Source organism: Phoenix dactylifera, chromosome 5 (genome assembly GCF_051530095.1).
Source record: "Phoenix dactylifera cultivar Ajwa chromosome 5, Ajwa_hap1_PhDact_Kaust_v1.1, whole genome shotgun sequence".
NCBI lineage: Eukaryota > Viridiplantae > Streptophyta > Magnoliopsida > Arecales > Arecaceae > Phoenix > Phoenix dactylifera.
Window position 1 is genome coordinate 36,319,464 of NC_143194.1, and position 18,703 is coordinate 36,338,166.

General features: G+C 36.6%; 1 protein-coding gene across 3 annotated transcripts; it reads left to right on the plus strand.

Moving 5' to 3' along the window:
• The first annotated feature begins 817 nt into the window (after nt 1–817).
• LOC103702023 (WPP domain-interacting tail-anchored protein 1) lies at nt 818–17,167 on the plus strand. Of its 3 annotated transcripts, XM_088722672.2 has the most exons (6): nt 819–1,030; nt 1,232–4,658; nt 9,695–10,202; nt 10,301–11,478; nt 13,314–13,481; nt 16,777–17,167. In XM_088722672.2, exons 2-6 carry the CDS (start codon nt 4,566–4,568, stop codon nt 16,990–16,992), a joined length of 2,163 nt encoding a protein of 720 aa, XP_088578798.2. In that variant the 5' UTR covers nt 819–1,030; nt 1,232–4,565; the 3' UTR covers nt 16,993–17,167. The 3 variants fall into 3 exon arrangements, with proteins under 3 accessions (XP_089787097.1, XP_088578798.2, XP_008782515.4); XM_089930971.1 differs by having other exon boundaries at nt 818–4,658; XM_008784293.6 differs by lacking the exons at nt 819–1,030; nt 1,232–4,658 and adding an exon at nt 9,107–9,475.
• The last annotated feature ends 1,536 nt before the right edge of the window (nt 17,168–18,703 follow it).

The following is an 18,703-nucleotide window of genomic DNA, read 5'->3' on the forward strand; positions in this document are numbered from 1 at the left end:
GAAACGAGGAGATCAAATTAGAAGGACAATGTTTGTGGAACTGGCCCGTTAACATATTATTTTTGCACCCCAAATATATATATATTTTTTTTTCATATGTAGATGAAAGAAAATCTCGCGATTCTCAACATCAGAAAAGTTTTTTTTTATTTTTATTTTTAAGGCCGAAAGCTTTCTTTCTTCGTCTCTATAAGGCCACATTCAACCATACTTTTAATAGCATCGATTTTTTAAAAAATCCTTCATCTTTCTGGAACCACGGGACCTATTAGGTGCTTGCGTATAGCTTGCTCCCCATAAAATTAATAAAAAAATAAATAACATTGAGAAAAAAATACTAGACAAATTCGAGTGTTAAAATAGATTAAAATTAAAAAAATAAAATAATTTTTTTAAATATATAAATCCTTTTAAATATATAAAATTGAATGAATACTCATGCAAAATATTATTTGCATTATATCATTGTAAATATTTTTTTCTGTATATCTACCTATTAAGTATATTTCAGTTATTTTTAATTTTAAATCGCTAATTTCTTAACGGTATTAGATAGTGCAGCTATGTATACAAAAATATATATATATATATACAAAATAAATATTATATATATATATATTAATATTTAAAATATTAATATATACGTAATTTTTTTTTTGTTATGGGATATTTCACCTGCAGTAGCAGTAAAAGAATTAAAAAAAAGGGATAATGATCAGGAGGCGGGGTAAATCGCCATCCGTCCGATATATCGGCAACTGGACCGACACCTTTTCGATTAATTAACTCCCTCCTCCCGTCCCCAGAACCCTTCCGTATATTTTCTTGAGGTTTCTCCCCTCTCCGTCTTCCGTTCGCCTTCCATCCAATCCTCCGTGGGGTGACCACGAAGCCGAGGCGGCCGAAGACGCGGCCGAAGCCTCCGAAGAGGCCTCCGCACACTCGGCTGGATCGAAGCCTGCAGTTCTTGCGACCAATGCCGATGGGCTTACAATTCCTTGTTTGTCTTTTGCTCCCGATTCGTGACGTGGTTCTCTCCTCCCTCTTTATTATGTTTTATTACATTTTCTTAGTACGGTTTTTGTCAACGGGTTTATCTCTTGGTTGCTTTTCCCCTTTTCTTGTTTCGATCTTTTTTTCTTTTTAGTTCGGATTACTTAAATCTTCTGGTGTTCTTTGGACTTTTTTTTCTTTCTGATTTTTTGATCTTCATCTCTTTTGCTTGGTATAGTGTTTCGGCGTTCTTCTGGAGAATCTTGCAAAGTTGACATCAAGACGTGCTCTGTTCTCGTTGTGGATGGGTTCTTTCCTCTTGTCCGTCTGAGTAGTTCGTGAATCTTTACGGGTCATTGTCTTTCTTGGTCTGTCTTTTTTGTTCCTATTTCTGTATTATCTTTTTCTAGTTGGATTTTTGAGGTCTTCTGGTGTTCTTTTTGTTGAATTTTGTTCCTTTTCCGATTCTGGCATTTCGTAAGTTGGAGGTTAACGTCAGGAATTGCTTGGTATCGTGGATCAATTCTTACCTCTATGGTACCTAATAAATTTTAGTTCTTTGCTTGGTATCTTTTGTCTCCCTTTCTTATTGGGTGGAGTGTTTGCGTTGGTTAACTTATATTTTCTTGGCATTCCCCACTTTCATTTTTTTTAATCGTCTTTTGTGGGGTTTTAACTATTTCGTATCCCCAAGGCCACAAATTGTGGTTTCTGGATATTTATCTGGTTGTTTCATTGGCTTTTTCTTATTTTTCCCCTTTCAGATCGGTTTTTGAATTATCCAGGCTTTCTTTTTTTCAACCGGTTTCGTTTCTTTTTCTAGTTGGGTTTCTTGTAAGTGCTAATTTTGACTTAGGGCTGTTCTGGGTCCCTTGTCTAGTTCTGTTTCTGTTCTTTCTGAAAATCATGTTATTCTTTATGCTTATTTTCTATTTTGCATCCGTCCCCAATTTCCATCGGTACCGCCTTCTGAAATATTTTGTTCTGGGTCAGGGCACAGGTTGTGGTTCATTGGGTATCAATTTGGACGTTTTCATGTTTTATATTCTGTTGTTAGTGGCCTTTTGCTTTTCGGTTTTCCTGGTTTATCCTTTTTGTTTTGATTTTTCCATTTTCAAATTTGGTTTTTGAGGTCTTCTGATAGGCCTTGAAAGTTTTGTTTCTTTTTTCTAGTTCGGTGATTTGCAAGCTGGAACTTCGACATTAGGGCCTGCTGTATTCTCCTAGTCAATGATTTTTTTACTCTGTTTCTTTTAGGCATCTTTTGTTAGTCTGGTCCCTGTTGCAAGGTCCCTGTTGTTTTGCCCTGACTAGTAAGTCACGACTTGGTTTCCCAGCACCATATCTTTCAGAGATGTGCTTACATGAAAATGCAATTGCTTGTAATACAGGAAATGCAAACCTGAATGGAAAAGTTAAGCTTTATTTATGGAGGGCAATCTTTTTGCTTACTATATCGTAATTTTTCATACATTTTGTAGTGGGAAGTCCTGCTGATTGCGTCTCTTTATCTTTGTCTCGAGCATGGTGACCAGCATTGTATGCATCTTTAAGAATGCACAGAGATTGTAGTTATTTTATTTCTTTTCTACCTTTTTGTATACTAATGACTCCCAAATCTTAGTTCATCTTTTTGGTTATCAGTGGAACTGAAAGTGGGTCAAATTGTGGTCATGACATTCAAGGATGCTGGTGTTATCATTTGCTTTCCTGTAGTTTGGCCACCTATCAACACTACTACCCTGTCTTGGGCTGACAAGATGTTTCTACATGCTTGGTGCTTGTTAATATTGATTTCCTCAATTTCTTTGTCATGTTAAAACTCCGCGCTTTGTTTTATCATGCGGTCCCTGAATGTCTTTAGCAGCTTATCAAAATTTCTTCTTTGATTCTATTGTGTGCCTTATCCTTTCTACAATTCTGAACTAGGTTGGACATTAGACCTGCTTCATTTATTATACAGCTCTGAACTAGGTTGGATTTTGGACCTTTCACATTTCCTTCTTGTAAAAGTTTTATATAGGCAGGCCTCTTCTGTTTGGAATACGTATTGAAATTCTCACAATTTCTACTGAGGTACAGTTCCTGGACGTAGAGAGGCTTTAGTATGCAGCATAACTTTTCTATCACTTAGATTTATTGTAAATATTGAATAGTGCCTATTTTTAATATGGATTTCCCTGTTTAGAGATTGTTATATAACATTATAAAGTTCACATTACAAATAACTTGATTTACCCTATCAATTTACATGTGGTTGTATGGAGGCTTGCCATCTCTCATGAAAATCCAGCTTTTCGTTTGCTAGCTTATCCTTTTTCTTTTGATTTCCTCTATTTTCATTTTTTTTGGTTACTAACTTGCTAGTTGGAACTTCGACATCAGGCTTGCTTTATTTTCCAGTGAGGTTTTTCCTTAGTTTCTTTCTGTTAATTTTGTTATCTTGTGAGATAACATTCCAACGGTGTTGCAAGATTCTTGTTGCTTTACCCTTACTATTAAGTTACGGCTTTGTTTTGCCAGATTATTTCTTACAGAGATATATTTACATAAAAATGCAATTGAGTGTAATATAGGAAATGTAAACATAATGAAAAAGTTAGGCTTTATAGATGAAGGGCAATCCTTTTGCTTATTATGTTGTAATTGCAATTGGACCTCCTGCTGATTGTGTCTGTTTATCTTTATTGAAGGTATTGTTTTATTGGTTGCGCCAGAACCTATATGTATTTTTAAGAATGGTGGAGATTATAGTTTACTTATGGTATTCATTTTCTTCAGTGTCTGTTATATTTATGCCTGTCGATATTGTGTGGATCTCTGTAACTTTATGTTCCATGTGTTTTCTTCACTTTCAATCTTTTGAAGACGTATCCACTCCTTTAAAACATTTCATTCTTCTTCAGCAGTACTTTACTATTCTCATCTGTCATGCATTCATCTGATCCGTATCCATTTTTCTCCCTATTGTTTTTAGGTGTTAAATATCTTTCTCATGCTTTTTGTAATTTGTTGCTTGCTAGTAATAATGAACCTGTTATGTGAATTGCCTCTTTTGACCTTTGAATAATTGCATCACACCACTGCGATGTGTCTTTTATTATCTGATGCTCATAGTGTTTCTCTGCTATTCCTCTTATTCTTTCACTTGCCATACCTTACCCAATTACTTTTATTCTTGTAAGACTTTCAATTCACTTCTTTGTTATTGTAATTTTGTGTTGCAGTGCGGTAGCTTTTTCTTGTTTAAACTTGAAACACTTTATGCTTTGACTCTTTTTACTTTGCTTGTTATTCTTTCTGCCTGTGCTATATTTATTGATAGCTACTAGCTTATATTGAATTTTCAGATTATTTGTATTATGTTGTTTATAATCTTACAACAAATTATTTTGTGATGAATTTGTGCTGCTCTTGGAAGTTGCTAGATGTGTAATCTTCTTTTCTTAGAATATATATGCTGTTCTGTGAGTCTATCTCAACAAATTCAGGTACTACACCGCCATTTTCATAGCGGAGTTTGTTGAATTTAGCTATGAAGAAAGATGAAATTCTAGAAAGTAATTTCAAGGATGCGGTTGGTTTTCAGGGACAATGAGGAGGGAGTTCTCCAGCAAAGTTGCCTGCTGAACATTCAAATTCCTATCACCCCTTCTGCAAATAAGGTTTGAATTTGTCGTGTTCTCATCTGTTGATAGAAGCTTACAAACTATCTTAAGACATCTAGTTTTATGTAACAAATCTTTAAGTTCTCTAGCCTGTATAAATATTATAGCTTTCCTCAAAATGGTCTATTCTTACTTTCTTGCTGATGCTTGACGCTCCTCAATAGCAACATTTTGATCATCTTGCCACTTATCACTGAACTTAGTTAAGAATTGTTTTCATTCATGTCCAGTAATAAGCTTGCATTCTAGTCTGTTTTTGTTCCTCTCATTTGGAGCAAAAGGTGAGAATAAGAGGCATGTCAACAACGCAACATAAATCGTTTTTGTAGAAATGACTGATAGAAAAGCTATGAGCGGAGTGAGATTGTTACAGATTTTTGAATTGATTGTTAATCTTTTTTTTTGGGTATAGAATAAGTAATTTGTATTGTAGAGTAGAAATATTTAGGTATGGAGTAGAGATGCCAAAATACTAGTAGGTTTATTCTTTAGCATGCTAAAGTATCTCCAATAGAACTTGCCCTGACTACCGTATGCTATTAAATGTTTCAGGTCCTAATCTCACTTGATACTATCTATATGGCCCTAGCTGGCCATAGATGCACTTGTGAACATGGTGTTGATTTTGGTGTAGATAACTAATTTGAATTAGATTGTATAAGAGTTAATGGATATAATTTTTCTTTTTGACTGAGAGATATGATGAACCTGTAATAAAATATATCATGCAAATGCTTGTTTAAGAATGATAGAAATGGATTTGGCGAAAACTAAAAGAAAGAGAGGAAATATGGTGGGTTAGATTATTTAGATTTGAAGTTTGAAGAGTCTGATAGAGGGAGCCACATATTCGCGTATCCCTATTAGGATCAATTGATTATGACCGTACTGAGCTTGAAAGATGTTTGGTTTGATGACTTGATGACCCTTAACAAGACATATAAGCCTTGTGTAGTCAATATTCACAGCTTCTACATATCAATTTATAGTTTGAACTGCCTTTTTTTTTTCCGAATACCAGTCTATTTGAGATGAATCATGAAAAGTTGTTGGATAATTGTTAACATAAATTACAGCATTGACATGATGAAATTTCTTATAAATATGCAGCAGGAACCTGACCATGCCATTTTTACTTCACCCTTTTTTTGGGTTTCAGTTATAGGTCTTGCTCAGAAGGACACTACTTGTTTTAATCTCATGCTAGATAAGTTTGGAGTTTGTTCTGGATGAGAAGCTCTATGCTTGTATGGTGGATCTTTTGGTTTGTGCAGGTCATCTTGAAGAAGCCCGTGAACTCATCAAGTCAATGGTTATCAAGCCAGGGATTGTAGTTTGGGTTGTTCTTCTCTCTGGTTGTAACAATCAGAAAAGGTTGAAGCTTTGAGAGCAAATGGCGGAAATGGTTTGTGTTAAATCGAAATGATTTACTGTTAAAAAATAACTTTTGGTCTGGTGAATGAGAAAACTGCATTACGTACCAAAGAGTTTGTGTTCCATGATCTCAAGGAGTAAGTGAAGGAGAGTTTGCTTTGCAACCATTGTGACAGGCTGGCCGCATCATTTGGATTGTTGAACACTAGCCTGGGAACAAGGATTTTGATGATAAAGAATATAAGGACTGTGACTGCTATGGCGCAACAATGTCTTAAAAATAGTGAACTGGGAGGTTGCAGTGAGGAATGGGAAACAAGTCATTAAGTTAAAGATGGAGTGCTCACTCATGGAGATCACTTGTAGTTTCTGTGCCTTGACCAAGAGCCAAGGAGAACAGATAGCTTCAATCTTGAATTTTGATGAGCAGATGGAAGGCAGCTCCAAGAGCAAAATATGCTGATCTTGAGGTATGCCTATGTTTAATTGTTAGTCTATTTTGAGCGACCAAATGATCTCAAAGTAATGATAGGTGAATGTGCTAAAATATCATACTGCTTTAATATCTATATGCCCAATTATATGAAACAAGAAAAGAAATATAAAGAATTCATCACCCAAATCTTGTAGTAATGTGGAAATGTTTTCTTGGTAATTTATTGTTTAAACCAATTAAGTAGTCTCAAACTCAGGGATTTTGAGATCAAATGAAAACACGTAGGCCTCATAATATATTGGCCATAGGCCAATAATTGCACTGATCAGAGTTAATTAGTTCTATTTGATGGGCTTATGTTGCAGCTAATCAAGTGAAGATCAAGATATACTGTCATCAGATGTATTTGTAGGGCTGAAGCTTCTCTCTCTAAGGGAGTATATTCTCCTCTCTTTTTTTGAATTTCTTCATTGCTCTCATTCTGTGATTTCTGTTTGAATTTTGTTTTATTGTTCAATTGATTTGAAGACATTGATATCTTTTTCCATCTTGTCATTGTATTATTGAATGCTGTGGTGTTTTTAAGCAACGCAGCATATAAGCAGCAATAAGAACTATAGCTTCTAGACTCTTTAGAGTGTCTGAAAACATTTTGGATGAATAGAATAATGGTATACTGAAGTTTCCTGCATGTTTTCATATTATTCTTCTTGGTGATTTTATTGGGATCGAATGCTACCACGATCTCTGCTTTTCAAATCAGCTATGAACTCTTAAAGACATGATACTGACTCAGTGATTTTTTTTTGGGTCAGGCCATACCCAAATCCAGCCACAGTTCATTTTTGACTGGTGTAGAGAATTAGGCTCATCTTGTTTTGGGCTCTAGTAGGTTTCGGGGCCAAAAATTAAGGCTGACCCCCCTTTTTTGAGAAATTATCATGTTGCTCAGATCACTCGGGCTTTCTTGACTCACTGACAGTCCCAAATGATGCTGTTCTTTATCTTCTTCATCTATCTACATGTCTATTGCCAATGAAGTACAAATCTTATGGATTTGAGGGTAAATATCAATTTATTACCACCATATAGCTAAATAATTGTCTTTTAGGGACTCCATTATCAGTAGATCACAAATTATTGAAACCTTGGATGCCTATGTGTCTGTCTCTGTCTTTTGACCTATCTATTTTGTAAATTGCAAGATTTGTATTCTTCAGAGGGGTAATACTAACTCTTTTTTCTCCTTTATTATTATTTTTTTGTGTGTGCACCTTTCCATTCACCTACAAATTGATTACCCCACCAAGAAAGCTGAAATTCCGTGAAACCGGATTTCAGAGTATAGGAATATTCCCCCTCAACACCCAGAATTAGCTCATACACCATTGTTTCTTTCTGATGATGTTGTTATTCTTTACGCCATATGCATTTGCTGCTAGTTCCTTTTTATTATTTGGTTTTTCAAATGTGGTATTTGTTAATGTGTGGCTCCCTCGTTTCTTTATTCACACGGTCACCTTTTTGCTAAAAAAATTGTTCTTGCAGGGTTTTGGCTAATTGGCTCAATGATGGTCAATCCATTGGGGCTGGTTGATATCTATTTGATTTTTTTTTATAGATTATTTCTATTCTTATTCACAAGGCACCCACTGCAGATTTATAGGAAAATCTGAGCCTGATGAAAAGGTTGAACTTTGTTCATGGAAAGCAATCATTTTGCTTATTTATATTAATATTATTGTAGATATATTTTACAGCGGGAACTCCTCCTGATCATGTTTCTTTATTTTTGTCTGGAGCATCGTTTTCTTGGTGGCGATCAACAATGTTGTAATTCATACTTGTTGCATTCCTTTCCTGCCTTCTTCGATACTCGTTACTGATTCATCTTTTTAGGTCACGGGTGATTACTCACCGTAACTTTAAAACTGTATGATATGCTTTAACATTCGGCTTCTTAATGTTTTGATGCTAATAGAGATTATTCATTGATCTTATCGACTTATAATCTAAGCAAAAGGAATGGAGGAATCTTTGTAAGTTCTCAACTCAACTCTCTTCTTGATCTCAATAGTAAAAATCATACCAGAGATGCGCTTTGAACTCGTGACTGCCGAATTGGATCTAGACTGGACAATTGGATGATTTTCAATCTCATGATGATTGTATATCAGATTATTAGCAATCATCCAACGGTCAATATTTCTCCTCGCCCCTGATGAATGGAGACAAATTGACTGCAGGCAACAATGCCAACTGTATGATATACCTGCTAGAGCAGTGTTATTAATTTCATCCTGTGGCCGAACCAAAAGCCACGGGGGAGAGAGCGCAGTAGATCTGACTAGAGGTGGTAATCCGGTTGGATGCGGGTCAGATTAAAATTCATCAATCAAAATATGATCTATTTATTAAATAGGTTAAAAGATAATTCGATCCGAACAGGTTAATTTAGGTTGAATGAGTTAAATGAATTTTTAATAGGTTAAATAGGTTTAAACATGCATGTTGGGTTAAATAGATTAAATATGTTTCAAATAGGTTAAATAGATTAAATGAATTGTGTTATAATCTCATTCAATTACTAAATAGATCAAAATAAATTAAATAGGTCAAAAAATTAAATTAAAATTAAACCTATTTATTTAGATAAGTTGACCTATTTACGATTTAAATCTATTTAAGTCAAATCTAAATCTTATGGGTTGTTCGCTGGTCGGGTTTGACAGATTGGATCCTAAGTTGCTACCTGGATCCGACAGCGGGTAAGTTGAATGAGCATGTTTGGGATTCGCTGTCGCAGTCCTAATCGGGGACCGTATAGGATAACATACCGTCCGGATCCCTTCATGCGAAACGGCATCTATCTTCCTCTCTGGCGGAAAAGAAATTTGCCGATTAGGTTTTCGTTTAGGGTTCTTTTCTTTCTCTTGATCCATCTACCGATGGAGGCGGTTTAGTCATTAATCGCGGCGGAGGATTCGAGATCCATGGCTCGGAGGCACGCTTTCAACCGATTTCTTGAACTATCTTCTATAATTCGTTTGTTTCTTCTTTTTTGTGTGATAGATTTGGAAATCGTTTTATATTCTCGCTTTTTTTTTTCTTGTTAGGATTATTTTCTGAAACAAGCTTTTATTTTTTTTGCTGAAAGAAACAAGCTTTTATTCACCACCTTCGTATCTCACGGATTTCTGCCCTCAATCTTTGCTATGTTCAGGGAAGAAGAATCGTGCCAGGGCTGCTAATATTAATCATGATGGAAATTACTGCAAGCGGGGAGAGAGTGAGCAAAGAATCTGCCATGGAGGTTTTAACGAGAGTAGAACTTGACCTAGCATATTCTTCTGAAAAATTACTGAACTTGGAGATGCTTTTCCTGCAAGTGTCAAGCAGAGCGAGTGATATTGACGCTCCGATCACCGAGTATTTGGAGGACATCTCGAACGAGTCCATCGAGAAGGCCTTTGAATTTGATGCCTTGTCTGGAATTTTGAACACAGAGGTCAAAGAACTAGACAGCTTCATGTCTTCGCTCCAGATGGAAATCATGGATGCCCACCAGAAGCTTTCTCATAGCGACCACCTTGAAGAATCTACAATAGAAATAGAAGGGAAGTTTCATGATGCTCAAGAGTCCTTGAAGCAGTTTCAAGATCAAATTGCTGATATTAGAATGCAATCAGCAAAGTTTGAAAGAACCTTAGCTTTCGCACATTACGAACCCTGTAAGTGAAAATCATTTTCCAAGTCAAAATCATTTTCTTTTGCTGATATTAGAATGAAGATGGATCGAGTTTCTAGTGTAATGAGTGCTTTTTGACAGGGAAACTCCAGACAGTGGATAGCAAGTGGAAACTCCAGACAGTGGATCAGCAAAGACATGTTTTGCAGATGCTGGAGAAATCTTTGGCCAGGGAGCTGGATCTTGAAAAGAAGTTGTCAGACTCAAGATCTCTCGAAGAGGACCTCAAGTTGAAACTGCACAATGCAGAATGGGAGTCCTACTTCATGGAAAAACCGATAGAAATGATTTTGGAGAAGCTGTTCGAGGCAGAAAACGCTGCTGAGCTCCTTCTGGGCATCTCAAAAGAATTAATGGGAAAACTCCAGGGTGTCCAGCTAAACCTAAATGCATCGATGCATAGAGAATGCAAAATGAAATCCAAGTTGCAGAAAGGTGTGATGAAGTTATCCGCTGAAGAAGGTGCTTTTGAGAAGCTGAAAACTAGTTGTGCAGAACCTGATAACATCCTTGTGTTGCAACAGAATGGTCTAAAAACCGGCCTTAAGGAAGCTGATGATAAATGCATGCTTGCTGGTTCTGAGGTTTTGACTTTAAGGGAAAAGGTAAGAGCACTTGAGGAGCAGTTAGGTGAATCTGATATCCATTTGCTGGTGGCAAAGGCCTCTCTTGGAGATAGTCAGGAGCAGCAGAGTTTGTTACGTTCTGAACTCTGTCAGTTGGAGAATGTAATTGAGGGTCTTAAGGAAAATGTGCTGAAAACAGAAAGCAGGGCTGAAGGTGCAGAAGCTAGGTGTGCAGAATTAACTAAAGCTAACATGGAACTCAATGAAGAGCTAGGTTTACTTAGAAACAGTGGATCAGAGAAGGCAATCTTTCTAGAGAGAAAGCTCAAGGAATCAGATACGCAGTTAGAACATGCAAAAGCATCTGTTGAAGCAATTGAAGAGCAGCAGATTATGTTATATGCTGCACTTAGTGATATGGAAAATATTATTGAGGATCTTAAGAGAAAGGTTGCAAAAGCCGAGACGAGGGCTGAGAATGCTGAAGCTAAGTGTACTCTGTTAACTGAAACCAATTTGGAACTAAATGAAGAGCTGGGTGTTGTAAGAAGCAAATTGGAATGTTTAGAGACATCTTTGCATCAAGCAGATGTTGCAAAAATAACCACTGCGAAAGACATTGGTATCAGGAGTAAAATCATCACTGACCTGGTTATGAAACTAGCCTTGGAGAGAGAGCGCCTTCAATTGCAGGTATGCTCTTATTATTTCCCTTTTCTTTTGCACATTTTGTTTATGATTTTCATTAGCTTGTTTAGATTATGTAGATAGTTTCTTGATTTTGTACTGTAGCTTCAGTGGAAGAGGCATGAATCTCCTTTCTGGCCATCAATCTTATACTTAAGCTAGCTTTTGAATTTTTTTCTGTATGGGGGCATCATAGGCAACATATTGGAAGATTGTAGTCAGCAGATGGGTGGCTAGGGGGCTGCCTCGCACCAAGGTCCTAGGCTGGTGCCCAGAGGTCGAGGTGGCCAAAAAAATGATAGACTATAAACAAATAATAACTAAAAGGAAAAAAAAGGTAAACAAATATTTCATAAGATGGTAATGGTAACTATCAACTAGGCGACATCTAATGCTAATTTATAAATCATTCCCGTCCTTGATCCTATGTGCTCTAACAGAAACCAAAATGTCATGTACTTAGGCAGCCCTGCTAGGTAGCCCCTCCTAGGCAGACTGTCTAGGCAGCCCAGGTGGCCATCTTTAGAAAAATGACAATACAAATTAGTGCTATCCTTTATTCTGTTTGCTTGTGCAGCGTTGTGGAAATAATCTAGCTATTCCTTTATGTATTGCTCCCAGATCAATAGTCTGATGCGTAGGCAAGGAACATCCATAACATACATTTTCTGGTTTTAGCTATTTTAATGTTGTACATTATGAATTAATAATGCGAATCTTTTATTTAGAGGGCCCATCAGCATCAATAGGATAGATGGGACTCTCTCTCTCTCTCGCGCGCGCGCTCTTGCTCTCTTGACATTTGTGTGCGTGCTTGCATGCATGTACCTGTGTTCATCAATGTTATTGGAAAAGATTTACAGTAGCCAAGATGTCATGGAACTTGCAAGCTCTTATATAGCAGCATTACATATTTTTGGGACATTCGTAGGGGAAATTGGTATGCAGGTTCATTCCATAACTCTTTTAGCCTATGAAAACCTCTCCCCCCACCCCCACACGGACATCTGCTTGCATGCATTTGTCTGTGTACATCAATGTTATGGGAAAAGGTTTTACAGGATAAGCCTATGTGTCATAGAACTTGCAAGCTCCTATTGCAGCGTTACATGTTTTGGGCACATTCAGTGGAAATTGGTATGCAAATTCATTCCATATCTCTTTTGTCCAATGAAAACATTCATTATCTCTTAGACCCCAGTAAGGAGATGTGCTCTGGTTTGTAAAGGATCAGAAATAGAAACATAAGAGCAGACTTTGATCTTAATACTGTGGAAGCATCTGCAAGGTTTCTTTAACTGGAAAATTAACCTTTGACAAATATTCAAATCACAAAACATTTATACAAGTCGGCCTACAGAGGGGATGGAGTTGTCAGTTATGGTTATTCTGTTTTCAACACTGGGTGTTGGACATAGCAGATATTCGTCGGTGAACCATAAATGAAGTTGTACCTAATATAGATCTATTCAAACTATTCAAAAGTAACATGTGCAGAGCTATCTTTATGTTCTTGGACTTGATTGAAAAGTTTTACTACTGACAACTTTGGCTGTATGTGATTTGCTGAAAGCTTCGGATGCAGCAAAATATATGCATTTATGGAAAGGATTTGATTGTCAGGTCACCCTGTTTAGACTAACACATAATATATGCAAAAGGCTACATTCTTTGAAAGCAACTTTGGTTGTATGTGATTTGCTGAAAGTTTCGATTGCAGCAAAATATATGCATTTATGGAAAGGATTTGATTGTCAGGTCACCCTGTTTAGACTAACACATAATATATATATATGCAAAAGGCTACATTCTTTAAAAGTGCATATTCTTTTTATTTGCAGATATCTGCATTAAGAAAGAAAAACAAAATCCTGGCAGAGAGATGCAGAACAAAGGATCGTACTCGAATTATTTCGAGTCACAAGGGGAATGATGATGACGAGAATGAATTTAGTATCCTCAAACATTCGGAGGAAGCATTAACAGAATCTTCAACTACAAATTTTCAGGTAGTTGTTCTCTATATGTTTCTTAGATGAAATAAGCTCCAGATATGGAAGCCATGAGAAGTTTAAGTATTTTTTTATTGACATTTTATATTATCACTGTTTTTAAAGGAATTTGTTGTCATGGTAGTCAAGTTGAAAACAATATATATCTTTTTCCTTGACTTATTCCAGGGGTCCAACAAGGACTAAGAAACCCACTTTATGTGCATGTTTTCATGCACGAATTTGTTATCATGGAAGTCAAGTTGAAAGCAATATTTTTTTTTTTCCCTTTACAACTCAATAGAGTTGCATGCTACACATTGGTACTCAAGTACTGTTTGTGTATGCAAAATATTCTGCAACAGAAGAAATATTGGATGAATGAACTTTGGTTCTCTCAGAATAAGATAAAGATTCTGCAGAAGAATCTTTAATTGTACTTCTAACAATACCAGAATGAAGTGGAATGCTTTTCTATTTCTTGAATATAATTTTCCACAATGATGTTTCTTACATATGCTGCTAGATCTCAAGCATTTGATGTAGATATTAGCTGAGGGAAAAATTGCACTGGATTTCCAGTTATCTTTGACTGCTACTCTTGTTAATTGGCTAAAATGAATATTGGAGTGCACTCAAATCTTCAGAGATGTTAGTTATGGAGCGCTACTCCATTTTCAAACAGAGTCATGTTATGCACCCAATGGAGGCCACTAGATCAACCTGTAGTCCATTATATCTTTTCTATAACTTTTGAGTCTTTGCCTTTAAATCTTTAAATTTTTCAGGCATTTCAATTGGATCTCTGGGTAGGAGTCTCTAAGATTTTCCTTTCCCTTTGACCCTTCAGACTTATTTATTAGCTGGACATTTCAGTTGGACTTGGATAGTAGTGTAGGATTGTCATTTCTCCCTTCTTGAAAGAAAGCTAACCACAGCAACCACTTTCAGATCCGGTTAGAGTAGAATTATATCTTGTTTTATTTTTCCAATTAATTTGATTATCTATTTTGAGATGCCCAACTTCACCAACCACTTTTTGGAACCATACCATTGACCACATCATCAATTTCCAGTATATAGCAGGTCAACAGCTATCAAGAGGTAAAGACAAACCCCATGTGACTTGAGAAAGTTAATAATGATGCATATCATTGTACTTTTTTTCTTAGCATGGATATGCAATGAATTAGTGCCAAATATATGTCATGGTATCTTGTTCATTGAATAGATAAGATCTTGTGATGACTTGAAAGTTGAGATCAAGCTTGATTTGTTTGCCACTATATCATGCTCGATTCAAGCTTAATCAAACCAAGCCAAACACAAGCCTAATTGATGGAATCAATTAAAGCTAGAAATCAATTCAAGCTTGAACCAGGCTAAGTTCAAGCTTGAATTAAAGCTTGATTGAAGCTTGGTTCAAATCTGAATTAACATTGAATGGATTCAAAAATTACACAAAAATTCAATCTTGAGATGATCTTAATATTGTGGAACATTGATCTAAGATCCGATGGCCATTGTCTAAACTTTATATATGTACTTTTTGATTTGAGCCTTACCGAGCTGGGGTTGATGTACCACGAGGAGGACCCTCCGGCAGTGGGAGACTCATCCTCTTACCTTGGTTGATGTGGAGTGCTTGCGAACTTGGTTTAAGAAGAACATCATCATTGATGATGCTGAACTAGAGTGCCTAAGTTAACCGTGGAGGTATTGCCTCGTTGCGAGGTTTCTTGGTCACGGACCATCAGTCCATCACTGGTGCTCATTGTGCATGAGCTTAAGTTAAAATGGCAGCTTGAGCACGAGTTTCGATTATTGGAGGCACCTGAGGAATTCTTTGGTTTCTGTTTTCATTCAGGAGATATGCTTTTAAGGTTTGGCGCTTGGGACCATGGTTGGTCATCGGCCAGGTTCTTGCATTTGAGACCTGGAAGCCGAACTTTTTCCCGACAGCGGAGTCTATTAAGACTGTGGTTATCATTGCCGTTGGAGCAATGGGATTAGACGACAGCTAACAACATTGCCTTGGTAGCTGACATCTCCTTGTGAGCCGACCTCTGCACCGAGATGATGGCGATGGAGTAGGTGACCAAGGCCAACTGCGCTAGGCTGGTAGTGTGTCTGAACTTACGGGTCCGTTAGAGCCTGGGATCAGATCAGACACGGGCCATCGAACATGGGGGTTTGGCAACCTTTTGTCTATGGGAGGGTAAGGCTGTGTGTCTTGTGACAGAGGGTCATGCCAGAAAGATTATCACTTCGGACGACATCCTCTGAGGGATCAGATATAGTCCGAGGGTTGCCAGGCTTGAATGGCAATGGCAATGCAACCTTTAGAACTGGTTTACGGACCATGGCTAGTGGCAGTATTTTGCCTCACAAGAACATCTTCTGTCATTATGTGAGTCCTGTCACACACAGAATTGCCCTAACTCTTTTTTTTAAAAAAAAAATAAAAATAAATAATGCACTTCATGCATTGAGCTCTACCAAATGCACTTGAGCAAATAATCAATTCACTTTGGATCATTCACCTTGTAAAGTGAAGCCTCCATCTTTGTCCTTAAACTGCCAATACAACAGTCAACTATTTGCAACAGTTTGAGGAATTAAAAAAAAAAGAAGATTATGATAACAGTTGGCTGTGTATTGGTATATAGGTGGCCCGACCTCTAAGCACTGGTTAGGATAACCTTTGAATTTTGGCTCATTTCTTTGGATAGCTGACATCAAGTTAATGGTCAATTGAAAAGTATCTACCTAGTCAATGTATGGAGCCTTTTTCAGGAGTTTGGCTTCATGGCTTACTCCTTATTCATTCAATATTTTAATATTTGTTTATTTGTTTTCAACGGAGCCTTTTTCAGGAGTTTGGCTTCATGGCTTGCTCCTTATCGAGTCAATATTTTTGATGTTTGTTTATTTGTTTTGAACTGAACCATATTCTTTTCATAAGCAAGAGCTATGCATCTACCTATGGTTGCTAGAGTTTGTCTGCCACATGGACCATATCTGTTATAACCAAAGATTGACAAAATATGAGCTCTTGAAAGAATTATTTATAAATGCAATTGATACCCATCACATGATGCACTGAATACCCATTGTAGCTCCATAATGACTTGACAACATTATGAAACCACCTCTAACTATAATTGAATATGATACTTTCATTTACAAGATTCAGGCATGCCAGGTTCACTGACATGAAATCATGGTTGCATATTGCAGTAAATTTTTTCATGTTTTAAGTTCAAAGGATTTCTTTGGGAATTATAGTAAATTTCCAACTCTTTGTTATCAGGTTAAGAAGTCATCTGGAGCTGTGCCCGTCCATGATACAGGCATGGAGACAACTGTTTCAGCAGAGGATTCCACGGGTGCAGAATCTAAGATTGAGACTGTGAGGACCATAGAAGCGACACAGCTTACTCCGAAGTTTCTAATCATGGCTTTTCTTGTCTTGCTGGTCTCTGTTCTTACATTCTATGTGTATCAACAAGACAGTAGTGATGCTTAAAAGTTTTTCATGTATTCCCTCACAACATTAGTGCTCCAATTTCATGTGGGCTTTTTACTCGAGATGCCATTTCCTGTGTGTTTCAGGATCGCAACTTTAAATATATGTCGCCTAAGCTTGAACGGACAATGAACTGAAACTAACTTCAGGGTTATTCAAAGACACACCTTCATCATATTCAGTGTTATTCTCATCTCATGCACTTAGTTAATAATAAGTCGTGGTTCCAACCTAGAAGGTCTGTTTGTGATCCAGTAAGATTGAGCTAAATTTCTACTGGGTTTGCGGATTGGGCTGCCCATTTTTAGTATGGCTCTATCAACAAAAACATCTCTTAGATCAAATTCTGTGGGAAGAATAAAGATATCTTCTGAGTCTTTTTCCTTTTCTTTTTGCAGCCCAACAAGCCCATAAGCTGGGATTTGGGAGGCTGTTGGAAGATGTGAGTTGAATAGGCCGATATGCTTGACGTTTGTAGAATTTTCAGCTTAATTTTACGGAAATATGCAAACAAACCATTATAGTAGTTCTCAAAAACTAAAAAAAAGTTGCTTAATAGAAGGTGGTGTACTTAGGGAAAATATTTTCAAATTTTATTTTGTTATGTTCTAGAATATAATTTCAGTCTGTCTACTTTTCTTTTAAAATGGCTGTAGTGTACTTGTTATCATGACATTTTTTTTTTCAATTGATAGATAACCAATAGAAGATGCTTTGCCTATTTATGTGGCACTCTTGAGGCCCAACTTTAAGACATGATTCACTCGAGTCGAAGCACCACATGCTCTCAGGGACTGCTTGGTATTTTTGTTGGATTATAGCAGTTGCAGAAAATTTTTGCTAATTCTTATCTTTACTTTTACTATTTTGAAAAAAAAAACACTTTTTTTTTTTGTAAAAAATAGACTCAACCATACATGTTGTCGAATTCAGCTTACTTTTTTTTTTTCGATTTTTGAAGACAAAAATATAAAACAAAGGCGACACTGAAGGGGTCCTTAATTAGTCTTCTTGATTCTGTTAATTAATTTTTTAATGGCATGATATCTGTTAAAATTACTGAAATATTGTAGATGGTTAAGATCTCTCTCTTTTGATTATCTTGGATGACTTGTACGTTTTTATGTTTGTCTTTTTTTTGGTAATCAGTGTTTTTACTTCAACAACCATTCCAAGAGGAAGGATTGGCAGACCACTACAGTTGATTCATAGGAGTCGATGCCATAATAGACAAAGAGTAACAGTGAACAAGCGGAAATGCACTCAAAATACAATCATGTAGTACTCCAATCCCAACAATCCGAGAGCTAAAGCTCAGAAGAGTACTTGATGATTACTCTATCTCAAAGAATCACGCTGCCCTCCCTTGTACGAGCCTGCAATAATGCCCCAAGTTTCCGTGAAGGTGCGCGAGCCATTCCTTTCAGGCAAACTAGACTAAAACCCAGTTGGGTCCCTGCCATGTACTTTGCGCCGCCCGCCCCAGCTCTCTGTCTGCTGTGTCTACTCAAAGTTTGTTCACTATTTTATAAACCCTCTCTCTCTCTCTCTCAAAGTTTGTTCACTATTTTATAAACCGTTCCTATGATGCTAATTCTAACGGTCATATGAAGATACACTTAAATTTTAATTAAAATGAGAAAAAAAATCTTTATTAAGAATATAATCTATATTTTATACAATTTTTTTTAAAAAAATAGATACTCAATCA

What these genes read in the sequence shown, in the direction of transcription:
- LOC103702023 (XM_089930971.1), top strand. Translation starts at nt 4,566, where the DNA reads ATGCGGTTGGTTTTCAGGGACAATGAGGAGGGAGTTCTCCAGCAAAGT. An exon ending in TCACCCCTTCTGCAAATAAG is followed by an intron (nt 4,659 to 9,694) that starts GTTTGAATTTGT and finishes TGCTATGTTCAG; the next exon opens with GGAAGAAGAATCGTGCCAGG. An exon ending in CTTCAACTACAAATTTTCAG is followed by an intron (nt 13,482 to 16,776) that starts GTAGTTGTTCTC and finishes CTTTGTTATCAG; the next exon opens with GTTAAGAAGTCATCTGGAGC.